Source organism: Panthera uncia (assembly GCF_023721935.1).
Source record: "Panthera uncia isolate 11264 chromosome B3 unlocalized genomic scaffold, Puncia_PCG_1.0 HiC_scaffold_1, whole genome shotgun sequence".
NCBI classification, from domain to species: domain Eukaryota; kingdom Metazoa; phylum Chordata; class Mammalia; order Carnivora; family Felidae; genus Panthera; species Panthera uncia.
Genome location: NW_026057582.1, coordinates 33,222,026 through 33,236,260, shown reverse-complemented (window position 1 = coordinate 33,236,260; position 14,235 = coordinate 33,222,026). Strand labels below are relative to the sequence as shown.

Below are 14,235 nucleotides of genomic sequence, written 5' to 3'. Positions count from 1 at the left end.
GACAGTTTGGGTTCCTACTCTGCACTCTGTGCAAAGCACTGGCAAGACTAAAATGATTGCCTGACCCCGTGGAACTTACAGCCAAGTGTGACCATATATCTGATGCTCTTTCCCCGACAGGGAGTGAGAACAGGAGTGAGAAGATAGCAGGCTGCTAGTTCTCTGCCTTTGTTCTTACCACTTGACAGCTCTGATTTCATCTGGGTTATGGGCTTTAGGAATGTTACCCCACCTTTCACAATTTATACATCTTGAATCGTGACCTCAAGTTAGTATTCCAAGTTCGGATAGCACACATTATGACCTGATTTCAAGTTATATAATCACAGAAAAGTATCCCTACTTTCTCTGATAACATTAGTTGTAGCTACTATTTGTAAATGTTTGTCAGTGCCAGGTGTTGTGCTCAGCATATATATTGTCTGATCCTTAAACCAACCCTCTAAGTGAAGTATTATCTCCATTTTACAAAAATGGCAGATAATATTCTCATTAGTTTATCCCCTGGTGCCGACCCTCTGACAGAGTATTGGCTGCAAACTAGTTATTTTACATAAGAAGGAGTGTAGTTATATTGTATTAAAACATTCAAACTATGAAGCATAAGGAGCAGTAAACACTTCCAGAAGGATCAGTATATTGTCTGATTTATTTTCGTAGTATCCTGGGAAGTATATATTCACATTGGAAAATATTCATATAATCCTACCCAGTTATTACTATCTTCATCCAAAAAGCTAAGCATTTTTAATGATAATAAAGTGTCTTCTCTCCAATTTTTTGGAAAATTTGAGTACATTTTTATTACATGGCAATAATTCTATCTGAAGGGCTTAACTTTTTCTTTTTCAAAGATTATGACAATGAAGAGATCTTAACTTATGAGGAAATGTCACTTTATCATCAGCCAGCAAATAGGAAAAGACCTATCATTCTGATTGGTCCACAGAACTGTGGCCAGAATGAATTGCGTCAGAGGCTCATGAACAAGGAAAAAGACCGCTTTGCATCTGCGGTTCCTCGTAAGTTTGGATGCATTCTCATTTTCCTTTGCTTTTCAATTTTCTATCTTAGAACCTAACTGGAGGGAAATTTTTCATCCAGTTCATCAAAAATAGTTTTGCCCAGAAAAAAGGAACTTTGTTTTAATCAAATCTTTTGAGAATATGTAACTCAAGATAGTCATTATTGAGAAATTTCCATTTTTCCTGTGGTACTAATTATTTTCTAAATGAATTTCAATTTGGGTTTCTTACGATTCCCTATTCAATATGGAATCAGTTTCTGTTTTTTAAACTGATGCAGAAGATAGAAATGTAGACTGAATGTCTGAACACAGAAGTTCTGTTTAAAGATTTTATAGTACCTAGGGGCGCCTGGGTGGCTCAGTTGGTTAAGTGTCTGACTTCGGCTCAGGTCATGATCTTGCCCTACATCGGGCTCTATGCTGACAACTCAGAGCCTGGAGACTGCTTTGGATTCTGTGTCTCCTCTCTGCCCCTCCCCTACTCGTGCTCTGTCTCTCTCAAAAATGAATAAACGTTTAAAAAATGCTGTATCTTAAAATTAAATAGTATAAGTAAATAATAAATAGGTAAGTAAGTGAATAAATATTACACAGTGCCTAATCTTATGGAAATAAACTTTAGGAAAAAAATGGTAGTGTTTAAATGCAAGAAGCAATTTAAAGTGTAAGCATAAAATGTGTTACGGCAGTTAAATGTAACTATTATTAAGATACTAAAACCACATTTTTGTTCATTTCTCAGTCTAGAAATAAAACCAGTCAGTGTTAAACACATGGGCTCTTAACATTTCCTCAGTTCGTCATTTTACATTTCCTCTGTATTACAAAATTAAAATTTTTCCTGACTAGCAGAAATATCCCCCATCTTTACTCTGATCCATGCCCGTTATTTTTACCTGATTTTGTTTGCCTAGATACAACTCGGAGTAGGCGAGACCACGAAGTAGCTGGTAGAGATTACCACTTTGTTTCACGGCAAGCATTTGAGGCAGACATAGCAGCTGGAAAGTTCATTGAACATGGTGAATTTGAGAAGAATCTGTATGGAACCAGCATAGATTCTGTACGGCAAGTGATCAACTCTGGCAAAATATGTCTTTTAAGTCTTCGTACACAGGTAAATAAAGTTCTCATACTATTTTTTCCACTGGTCATCTGTTTTTTTAGTGGACAAAAGAACTTAGTCTCTACTATTTCAATTATAAACATTTGATTTAAGAAAAGTACAGGGGCGCACCTGGGTGGCTCAGTCGGATAAGTGCCCGACTTCGGCTCAGGTCATGATCTCATAGTTTGTGAGTTTGAGCCCCGCGTCGGGCTCTGTGCTGACAGCTCAGAGCCTGGAGCCTGCTTCGGATTCTGTCTCCTTCTCTCTCTGCCCCTCCCCCACTTGTGCTCTGTCTCTCTCTGTCTCAAAAATAAATGTAAAAAAACACAAAAGAAAAGTATAAATGCGGGGCACCTCGTGGCTCAGTCAGTTAAGCATCCAACTTCAGCTCAGGTCAGGTCATGATCTTGCGGTTGCAGTTCTTGGGTTCAAGCCCCAAATCGGGCTCTGGGCTGACAGCTTGGAGCTCAGAGCCTGGAGCCTGCTTCAGATTCTGTGTCTCCCTCTCTGCCCCTTCCCTGCTCACACTGTTGTCTCTGTCTCTCTCTGTCAAAAATAAATAAACATTAAAAACATTTTAAAGAAAGTATAAATGCTTTCACTAAATGCCTTCAGAATTCTTTAATGTTAAATTGGGTGAAAACATTTTTCAAAGAACTTGCGGTAGTTAAAGTGTATTGTCTTAATAATGTTATTAGATAGAAAAAGCATGTTCCTGTAATCCCTGTTTAGACAGTGTGCTTCAGTTGAGGAACACACAGTCATGCAGTGGCAAAGGCAGGGTGAAAACCACAATCTCCTAATTCAGTCTGCTTTTTCTTGGGTGTACTTTTCCAGAACTTCTTTTTATATATGTGTGTGAAATTTTTCTTTATATTCTGCTTGTATTTAGATCCCAGCACCCAATAACATTACTGCTTATTTCTACTTCCTCCAAAATGGAATTTGAATATGGTTATTTATAATCTTTATGTGATCTTATTAGAGGATATTTTAGCATCACATAGTTGTATACCTTCAGTGTCATTTTTATTTCATTATATATAAACAGGGCAAGCTAATTTGTGTGTGTGTGTTGCATAGGCACATAATATATTCTTACAGTGAATGGTAGGATCTTAAAATATTGTGAATTGTTACAAAGATGTTTGGAAACATTCATAGGCAATGTTTTTTTTTTTTAATGATATTATTATTTGAAGTATATTACTGGGAAGCAAATAAATGATGAAAATTATTATAAAGATCCAAAATATTTTTTTTTAATAGTCATTGAAGACTCTCCGGAATTCAGACTTGAAACCTTATATTATCTTCATTGCACCCCCTTCACAAGAGAGACTTCGTGCATTATTGGCCAAGGAAGGCAAGAATCCAAAGGTAATAATGTTGTACTGTTCCACTGAAAGTAAACATGAAAGAGTCATGACCTAATATGTCACAAGTGCTTAAAAGCTACATTGGCTTGAGCTTTCAAACTGATTATTCTTTGAGCCCTGTCACTTTTCCCAAAATTTCTGTTGTTGCTTCTGGCTGGACTATGACAGCTCTCCAAAGCAGGGACTTCCCTTGTTGTTCCCCACACCGTCTCTATTGTTATCCCAAATGTGTGGTTACTCTTGGTATTCCTTAACCTTCTTTACATGGGTCCCTGTTATTTCCAATAGAGATTATGTGACCTCCCTGCTTTCTACCCCCAAAGAAAAAAGTTCTCAGCAGATTCTTAGGGATTACCCACTTTTCTTTGTTAGATACTCTGTATATGGGGGGAGCCGAGTTGGGTGCTCTTGATTTTCTCTTCTTTTTTCTCATTGAAATTTATGTTCTATTTGCCTTCTCCCTTTGGTCTTCTCAAATGACCTGAAACGGAAAAATTTTTTTTTAATTATTTTAGATGCTGGACATGGTTGAGGTAGTTCACATTTTACTAAACATTGTTAATAACAAAATTATACTGATGTACTTAATCAGAAAGCATTGACTTTGTTTAAATATGTGAAATGAAAACTGTCAAGTGACTTACTATATCAAAGTAACAAGTATTTTCCCTTGTTTTTTTGCTGATTTTTAAAAAAAATTTTTCTAATTTTTTATTTTTTAATGTTTATTTCTGAGAGAAAGTGAGTGAGCATGAGGGTGGAGGGGCAGAGAGAGACAGGGATACAGAATCCCAGGCAGGCCCCACGCTGTCAGCACAGAGCCTGACACAGGGCTCGAACCCACAAGTTGTGTGAGATCATGACCTCAGCTGAAACCAAGAGTTGGATGCTTAACCAGCTGAGCCACCCAGGCACTCCCCACCCCCCACTTTTTTTTAATGCTTATTTTTGAGAGAGAGGATGTGTGAGTGGGGGAGGGACAAAAAGAAGGGGGACAGAAGATCCAAAGCGGGCTCTGTGCTGACAGTAGAGAGCCTGATGGGGGGCTCAGACTCAGGGAACCATGAGATAATGACCTGAACCAAAGTCAAATGCTCTACTGATGAGCCACTCAGATGCCCCAGATATCTTAAATATTTCTGTTTTACAGAGGAATCATTTAGGTCTCCTCATTTCATTTGTTCTCTCTAAATCTCCTTAAAAACCATAAACAGGGTGCCTGGGTGGCTCAGTCGTTAAGCATATGACTTGAGCTCAGGTCATGATCTCATAGTTGGTGAGTGCGAGTCCCATGTCAGATGAGCTTGTGTCCTGCTTCAGGTAAAAAACACAAGCCGCTGGCGAGCCCGCTTCTCTCTCTTTCTCTCTGTCTCTCCCTCTCTGCTCTTCACTCACTTGTGCCCTCTTTCAAAAAACAAACAAACCATAAACACACATCGTCACACTTTTTTATAAGATCCTTAAAAGTCACTAAAAGCGTGCTCGCTTCGGCAGCACATATAGTAAAATTGGAACGATACAGAGAAGATTAGCATGGCCCCTGCGCAAGGATGACACACAAATTCGTGAAGCATTCCATATTTTTTAGAACAAACTGAGGGTTGATGGGGGGTGGGAGGGAGGGGAGGGTGGTTGATGGGTATTGAGGAGGGCACCTTTTGGGATGAGCACTGGGTGTTGTATGGAAACCAATTTGACAATAAACTTCATATATTGAAAAAAAAATTTTTTTTAACATTTATTAAAAAAAAAAAAAGTCATTAAAAGCATAACATCACTGCTTTCCTGATTCTTGGCTATACACCATAGCCACCAGCCCTCTTTCTTCCTCCCCAAGATAATATCTTTTTCTGTTCTCGGTCTGCTTATGTTTCTTATTCAATCGATACTTGAAGGTCATATTTTTCAGTGTCTTAGGCTATAGACAATCAAGGACTTTCTCATCCTACATGATGAGCATAATTCTGGTTGCTTTCTTTAGGCAATCTGGTTAAAGTAGGCTATCTGGTTAAAGTAGTGTTTCACCCTTTTTTTAGTTTTTGCAACATAATTGTTAAGTTCATTAATTAATAGAGTCAAAGTATCTGTTGTTCTTAGCACTTGGGATGATACCCAAAAAAATGAGACAAGGTCACTGGCTGTTCTTGGGGGGTCACAATAAAGAAAACAAAACTGATACTCTATGAAACTTAGTGCCAGTAATTACTTTGGTAGACCAGAAGAAATACCATGGTTGTTTAAGAAAAAGGCTGGATATTAAGGACGAGAGTGGACTTCATCCTACTTGTTCAGCCTAATTTTTCAATTTTCTAATGTGCACACTTAACTTTTTTGTTAGTTTTTTCTTCTCCAAGGATTCAGTATTGTGCGAAGGGCTATCTGTATACCATTCCAGAACATGTTAGGCAACCTTCTTTGGGTTGGTGGTCTGGAGTGCTCTTAATGGGATTATTTATCCTATTATTTATTTTGAATTAGCTATCCCAAATTGAGTAAGGTCTAGAATGATACCAATTATACATATTTGTAAATGAAGAACTTAATCAGGACCAAGATGTTTTACTAGTTTACAGTATGCTTGATTTTCTAATGAGAAATTTCTAATTTTTAAAAATTAACTTTATTGAAATTATTTTATATATTTTACCGGTATAATTCAGTGAGTTTTGGCAAAATGTATAGCTGTGTCACTGCCATGCCAGTCAAGATTTAGAACATTTTCATCACTTTAGAAAATCTCTCCTGCTTCTTTATATAAATTAAAAATAAAAAAGTTTATTCTGAAAGAGAAGGGGTGGGAGAGAGACAGAATCCCAAGCAGGCTCCATGCTCAGCATAGAGCCCAATGTGGGGCTCCATCCCACAACCACGAGATTTTTACTTGAGCTACCCAGGTGCCCCCATGCTTCTCTGAAGTTAATACCCCTCCATTCTTCCCTAGGCAACCACTAATTTCCTTTCTGTGACTGTGGATTTGTCTGTTCTAGCAGTTCATTTAAGTGGAACCATAGTGTATATTTAAGTTTGCATCTGGCTTTTGATTAGCATAGTGTTACTGAGATTTATCAGTGTTGCATCTAACAGTTCATACCTACATATTGCTGAGTCGTATACCATGAGCTAAATATATCACAGTTGGTTCATTCATCAGTTAAAAACCATTTGGGTTGTTTCCAATTTTGAGCTGGTGGGATTAAAGCAGCTCGAAATATTCAGTCTTTTGGTGGACGTGGATGTTTTTGGGGTTTTTTGAATTGCTGGATCAAATGGTGAGTGTATATTTTAACTGTATAAAGTTGTAAAGCTGTTTTAAAACAGTTTGGTTCCACTTGCTCCCACTTTGGTTCCATTTGCTTCACATCCTTACCAGCTTTCGCTTTTGTTGGTTTGTCAACAACTTTTGCCATTCTGATAAGTGTGAAGTATCATTAAGGTTTTCATTTGCATTTTCCTGATGACTAATGATAGTATTTTTTCATGTGGTTATTTAAGTATATTCTTTTGTGAAATGTCTTATTTTTTAAATTGGTGGTTTTATTGAGTTGTAAATTTTTTTTATATATTCTGGAAATATTTTCTCAAAATATTTTTAATTTTAAAGAAGCACACTTTTTCATTTTTCTTTTAATGATTTTTGCATACTGTCTGAAAATATTTGCCTACTTCCAAGATTATAAAGATTTTATCCTATGTTTTCTTATAATAGCTTTCTTGTATTTGGCCTTTACTCTTAGGTCTACAATCTTTAAAATGTCTTTGTTTTAGTATGAAGTAAGGATGGTGTTGGTTTGGTGGTTTTTGTTATTATTTTTTTTAATCACATGTGGATGTTCAGTTGCTCTAGCATCATTTCTTGAGAAAGACCGTACTTTTTCCCATTGAATTCAGTTGGCATGCTTTTAAAAAATCACCTGGCCAAATATGTAGCGGAGAGTGGGGTAGGATTATTTCTGGACTCCATGCTGTATTTATGCTAATTACACACTGTCTTGATTACTGCAGTTTTATTAGAAGTTTCAAAAAAGTCAGAAAAAGGAATGAAGTATTCCTACATGGTGCATCATGGATGAACCTCGAAAACATTATAAGTGAGAGAAGCCAGTCACAAAAGACTACATGTTGTATGATTACATTTTATGGCAAACCTATAGGGACCTAAAGTAGATTAGTGGTTGCCTAGGGCTGGGGGTTGGGAGACAATGGAGAGTGGCTGCCTAGGGGTATGGATTTTTTGGCTGGGGTGGGAGAATGATTGAAAATATTCTAAAATTGTGCTGTTGATTGCAGAACTCTGTGACTATACTAAAAATGATTGAATCATTCATTTTAAAATGGGTGAATTATAAATGAATTGTATCTCAAGAAAAGTGTTATCAAAAAAGAAAATCCCAGATGTTTCTGTGAAATTGAAAAGATGATTTCAGGGGCACCTGGGTGGCTCAGTTGGTTAAGCATCCGACTTTGGCTCAGGTCATGATCTCACGGTTCGTGGGTTCAAGCCCTGAATTGGGCTCTGTGCCGACAGCTCAGAGCCTAGAGCCTGCTTCGGATTCTGTGTCTTCCTCTTTCTCTGCCCCTCTCCTGCTCACACTATCTCTCTCAAAAGTAAACATGAAAAAAATTTTTTTGAAAAGATGACTTTAAAGTTTATATGGAAATTGAATAACCAAACACTTTAGAAAAAGAACAGAGAGGCCTTTTGTCTTTGTTAATTTTCTTTATTGTCTGTCTCTTATTTCATTAACTTATACTTACTTTGGCTTTAATTTGCACTTGCTCTAGTTTCCTGAAGAAAACTTAGATTTTAAAATCTTTCTTTTCTAATAGGCAGTTAACAAATTTCCCTTTAAACAGTTCCTTAATGGCATCCTACAAATTTTGAGGTAATTTTTCCATTATCTTGTCAGAAATACTAATTCCCTTTTTCCTTTTCTTCTTTAATACATGGGTTATTTAGAAGAATGTAATTTTCACCAATTTGGAGATTTAAAAAAATACTTTATTGATTTGTAATTCCATTATGGTCCAAGAACATTGTAGCCTTTCAAAAATGTTTGAGCCTTATTTTTATGACCCAGCATCAGTTGTGTGTGCATGTTCCATAAATGTAATGGTTAGAATGTATAGAGGGTGGTGTATCTGATTGCCTTTTTATTCCACTTCTGTTTTATCTCCTTTGGTATTTCTAGTAGTGCTTTTTATCACTCATACGATAGAAGTATTGAGCAAAAACAAGTCCACATGGACCAGTCAGGAAAGTGATGGTGTTCCTCCCTGGATGCAGAATGTAAATAATCAGTTAATCTGATTGTGCTCTGAATTCCTGCTAGAATGGGGGTCTGAGAGGGCTAAACTCCTATGCCAGTTTTTTCAGTCCAAAACTTTTTGAGCAAAAACATTTTGTTTCATCTTAGTTATAAATTGTTATTTGAAAAATAAGAGGAAATTAAAAGTACCAAATGGTAGATGCCATTTTGGCAAAGGACAAAATAATGTCTTAAATTTGATAAAGAAAAAACAGATGGATTGTTCATGTGAACCTTCGTAAGATGTAGGGTTTTACATTTCAACTCTAGCACCACAAAATTTAGATTCTGTTTTGAGTTCTGGAATGTTCTTTCAATAATACTGAGATTTGAGTAGAATAAGTTTTAGCAAGAATGTTACAGTGTATTTAGTTATCATGGTGTAGTAGAATCCCCTAGGAAACAAAGGATTCTGTGTACCACAGCCAGATGCACAACATTCCAGAATGAAAATTAGAGAGCCACACAAGAAACTGCTGCAGGACAAGCCAGAGCTGTCATATTTTTAATAGGTTTTCCTACTGTTACAGAAGTTCAACCAGTTGAATGATAGAAGTTGTTTTGCATTGAGTGTCCAATGTAGTATTGGTGTGTCTTTTATATCTGAGACATTTGGACTTGAGTTTAATTAGTTCTCTTCATTGACAAGGGGTGATCTGGGTGCTGTTTTACTTTCTTGAACACATGTGCCTGGTAATCCAGAGGATTCTGAAGAAGTTTTGCACCTAGCTTTATCTCTAAGGCTCATCTATATGAAACAGCTGTTTCCTTTACCGAGTATTTTAAAGTAGCCTACTCTGTATCATTTCTGAAACTCTTCTTAGGATACCTCTTTTGCATCTTTAAAGACCTCCTTTGTGTACTGAAAATAGAGAAGCAGTTTAAAGGCAAGTAATTCCCCCAAAACATTTATTAGATTATTAAATCTTGGGTTGACCAATGTTTTCATAGAAAGTATCCACTCTGTTGATCCTTTTCTTTTCCCTTGATGTTTATTTACCCTGCCGAACAGATATAAAGGGCAGTGGCTCTTTATAAAGCCAAGAGTAGATGGCATTTTGGGTCCTACCAGCCTTGCTTCAACCAGAAGGGTTCGCTCTATTACAAAAGATGTTATTTTTTAGGGAAAGTTTATAATGCCCTAAAATGCTTGAAAAGGAAGGTCTGTAGGGAATTCAAAGTAACAGTCTTTGCTCTTGAAGCCCCTAGTCTAGTGGGTAAGACAGAAATATTTGAAAACCTGAGTAACAGTAAAAACAGATTATGTTGCGTTCCAAATGATTCAGTATGAGTCCTAATTGACGCCAGAGCAAAGGAAATCACTGAGGCCAAGACAGGGTTGAGGAGCAGCTCCTGAAGTTGCATATGTTGAGACAGCAGGCAATATAAGGTCATTTTTTTGTTCTTGAGTCATCTCTGACTCGTCTATTTTGTTAACGGAATTACCTCAGTTTTTGTCTTCTTTTTACAGCCTGAAGAATTGAGAGAAATCATAGAGAAGACTAGAGAGATGGAGCAGAACAATGGGCACTACTTTGACACGGCAATTGTGAATTCAGATCTTGATAAAGCCTATCAAGAATTGCTTAGGTTAATTAACAAACTCGATACTGAACCTCAGTGGGTGCCATCCACTTGGCTCAGGTGAGGGAAACATCCATTCTGTGGCATGATTGGACCTGATCTGGCAGCCTACCACTAGGAAGATAGCCTTGATACTTCAGCAAGACCCTGAGTACAGGTGGAAGGCCAAATAAGCTATTCTTTGATCTCAAACTAGGGAGAAGAAAATCCCCTTAGGCAATTTGTTCATAGCGGTTATTATTCTGTATACATGGCTGCAGAGGTTCTTGGCTCCTTTGGGGATTCTAAATGGAAGCTTTCAACAGACCAGTTCCATTTTATCCATGTAAAAACTTTAATTCTGTTTTCACCTAACTAAATCTTTTCTGCCTGGCCCTAGTTCCATGAAAAACTTGTGGGACTATACCCAACGGGCCATATCTCGCATAGTTATAAATATTGATGCTATTTAACAGTTAAAGGACTTTGTGGGAATTGGGGGGATGGGGACTGTGCTTCTGTGCACTGGGCAAGACAGTATTTGGTTAGAAGGCTGGTTTTGTCATCAGAAATCGTTGCCTGGGGATTCCTAGCTGGCTCAGTTGGTGGAGCATGAGACTGTTGATCTCTGGAGCACCACACTGGGTGTAGAGATACTTTAAAAAATGTGTTTTCCTGAAAAGTAAGAAAAATGGTGCCACTTTGGTCTCAAGCTACTCTGTTAGGCTTGAATTCATTTGTGTGTCTTTTAATTCTTAAAACATTCCGTTAGAAACATCAGTTTTTTAGCTACTTTGTGGATCAGATTTCACTGCACACTCAACAGATTCTGATCTAGTTAAACTTACACAGCATATGCTGATCTTTTTAAAACTGTCACAACTGATTCTATAACCTTGCTTTCTTTAATCTGTATAGTACAATAGAATGTATAAGTTACACTTATGAATGGCAGATGGTCATAAACTGTTGATCGTTTCTTCCTCATGATGCAAGTAGTTTTTCATATACATGAGAAGACAGCACATTCGACAGTTTTTGCATTTTTATACATGAGCACAGTAGAATTTGAGGACTATGCCATATAGGTAATAAACTGGAATTCTGTGATGAATATAGCTGCTGTACTGTATACTGATATTTAATAGATTGACAAATGGTTATTGATAACACTCAGCATTGGAATAAAATTATATCCAAGGGGAAATGCTAGAACAATTGACTTTGAGATCACAAGGAAAGGATGATCTGAAAGTCATTTGAACATTATAGGAAAAGAACTTGGGGGGGGGGGGGGGGGTTAAGCATATAGAAACAGATTTTTATCCTATCACGTTCTGCCTCTTATGACCAGAATGCAGCAGCTTGCTACACCATAAATGTTTAAGCTAATGGGATTTTCATACTATCTCTATAGCTGTAGCTTTAAATTTTAACTTCTGTAATTGGCATGGAAAGTTATTTTGTAGTCTTTTCAAGCCTTTAGGGATGGTGTGATGTGTGTCAAATGACCTCAAATGTGAATGTCTTGATTTTATTTTTATGACGACTTTAGCTACAGCATTTCCTGTTCCCAAAGCTAAACACTGGAATAACATGGAGTTGTCACTTAATTTAACATAAGCAATTGTTTTTAAGGTGTTTTTCTTGGTGTCGTGTATGTATTTGATTTCTGTGTAATTTTATTTGAACAAATGCAGATAGTTTATGTTGCCGTTCTCTGTTCAAATTTGCATGGCCTTGAAGTTGGCTGCAATGTGTCTTATGTGGAAATTCTTCCTAAGGAAAGGTTATCTTGAAAGTAACATTCCTGGGTTAAGGGAAGGAATGCCACACATACTATTTTTCAGGTCTGAAACACTCCAGCTTCGGGCAGTGAAAACCAAGGAATATTAGCACTTAACTCTTCAGTTCTCCAGTTTACCTTTCATTCCTTAGGCGAAAGTAGTCTATGGTAGACAGTGGAGTTTTTTGAGCTGCTTTTCATAAAACTGTTTTCAGCCCTAGCATCTAAAATGGTGGCAGTTTAAGTAGCTCTTGTGCCAGTTCCTAAGCCTGCAGGCTTTAAAAGCAAATCTCCTACCAAGGCACATGCCATGTCAAAGTATACTTTTTGAGGGTCAGTGAAGGCCTATAGATCTCATTAGCACTGGTAGAGGGATAGAAATGTTCACATCCCAAACTTTTTTCAGTCCCAGTAACATGGATGTATTGTGTTGATATTCAACACAGCATCCCCCTACACAAAGTGAAAACTTAGTTGTTTTTGACTTCCTTAAAAAAACAAAAAACCTTGCTATACACCCAGTTGTCCAACTGCTCTGGCCACAGTTCATTTCCTGTCCCTTGTGGTTCTGATTGGCGACTCCAGTGTGAGAGAGGTCTTATCCACTTACAGAATGGTATCAATAGCTTAAAAAATGCATATTCAAATAAGGAAATCTCTTCCTTTGCTAAATTTTCATAAGTCACAACAACTGGAAAGGAAAACAGTACTTAACACTAATTCAGATTTGCTTTATATGAAAAATGTAATGTCTGGATTTTTTTTCCTTATGGCCTAAGGAATATTGATAAGGAATAATTTGAATGTAATTTTGTGAATGTGTATGGAAAATATAAACCAGGGATTTAGCCTTAATAAAAGGTAACCATTCTTGACATCTATTGTTAATCCTCCTTTGTACTCTTATCTTGTATCTGCACTCTTATTTTGAGTTGTCCTACTGCACACTGTCTTGTAAAAACAAAAGTAAAATTATATTTCAAATAAAACCATTAAGTTGTGTTTATGTCCACTATTCAAGGTTTCAACTCATGTAACCACCCTGTCTTCAACTTTTTGCCATAAAGTTCACTGGATTCTCTGGGTGAAACGTCCAATACCTTTTCATGTATTCTTAATGGCGGGGGAGTGCCCCCTATTGGTACAGATGTAGGTTCTGTCTCCTGGTTTTAAAAAATTAAAGACAGCTTAACATTGTGAACTTAATCATATAATAGGCAAATTCCACTTCTATGCAGCCAAGGATTGTAGGACATGGTTAACTCCCACCCTAGCCTCGAGTAGACCACATTCACTTCTCCCTTTTCTACTCTACCTCTCTAGATCTCCCAGAAGAAGCAAATCATACCAACAAAAAGTGTCACACATATACATACCTGCTACCTAGCTGGCTTTCCATTCTTGATCATTCCCTTCCCCTATGGATCACATCACCCCACACAAACTGTTCACAATTTCTAGTTGATCAGTATGCTAAAACTATAAAGTCATCTGAAGTTGTGTAGGGAGTTTGGCCAAGGCTAATAAAAAATGGAGTTTTAAGAAGCCATGGGAAAAATCTAGGTTCTTCTCTGGCCTCAGTGCTTTAAGGTGAACACTAATTTTACCTAAATGAAAAACTATTAAGTAACCTGGCTCTCTATAAGTACACTTCAAGCTAACTTTTGCCTCCTAGAGAGGCAGTACATACTGCTTAAGAACCAATGCCTCCATGCCAGCTCTGCTATTTGACCTGACAAAGCTTCAGTTTTCTCATCTGCAAAATGGAGACGATAGGATTTACACCTTACTCCGGTAGTGGGAGGATTAAATGTAAGCAGGTCAATGTTACCTATTTTCAAAGCTCAGGAACTCACTCACTGGTTTTCCAATCATTATCAAAGTTACTTACAGAATAAAAGCTCAGATTCAATGTAACAGGATTTCCTAAAACTCAGCTCCTCCAGCACAAGCCTTGTGTCTTACCTTTACCCAAAGTTTTAAATCTAGGGGAAGCAAAAAAGGATAGAGGTTAAAGGTATCAAAACACTAAGGGCTGACTGCCTAGATTCACTACTTCTAGCTTT

The 14,235-nt window shown here is 37.2% G+C and overlaps 1 protein-coding gene, 1 long non-coding RNA gene and 1 other non-coding gene across 6 annotated transcripts in view; 2 read left to right on the top strand and 1 right to left on the bottom strand.

Annotated features, from left to right (window-relative positions):
* The window catches only part of PALS1 (protein associated with LIN7 1, MAGUK p55 family member), a 93,030-nt gene extending 79,872 nt beyond the window's left edge, over positions 1–13,158 (top strand). For all 4 annotated transcript variants that reach the window (XM_049612625.1, XM_049612621.1, XM_049612622.1 and 1 more), the window contains 4 exons: positions 855–1,022; positions 1,942–2,144; positions 3,405–3,515; positions 10,292–13,158. In XM_049612625.1, coding sequence (XP_049468582.1) covers positions 855–1,022; positions 1,942–2,144; positions 3,405–3,515; positions 10,292–10,468 — 659 coding nt within the window. In that variant the 3' untranslated portion in view covers positions 10,469–13,158. The remainder of the gene's footprint in view (positions 1–854; positions 1,023–1,941; positions 2,145–3,404; positions 3,516–10,291) is intronic.
* Positions 1,942–4,802, bottom strand: LOC125909432 (uncharacterized). The gene is made up of 3 exons (XR_007453686.1): positions 3,874–4,802; positions 2,490–2,681; positions 1,942–2,028 (listed from the first exon to the last, which is right to left on the bottom strand). It is a non-coding gene; the product is annotated as an uncharacterized LOC125909432 (long non-coding RNA).
* Positions 4,993–5,099, top strand: LOC125910435 (U6 spliceosomal RNA). The gene has a single exon (XR_007453946.1). It is a non-coding gene; the product is annotated as a U6 spliceosomal RNA (small nuclear RNA).
* Positions 13,159–14,235: the final 1,077 nt, after the last annotated feature.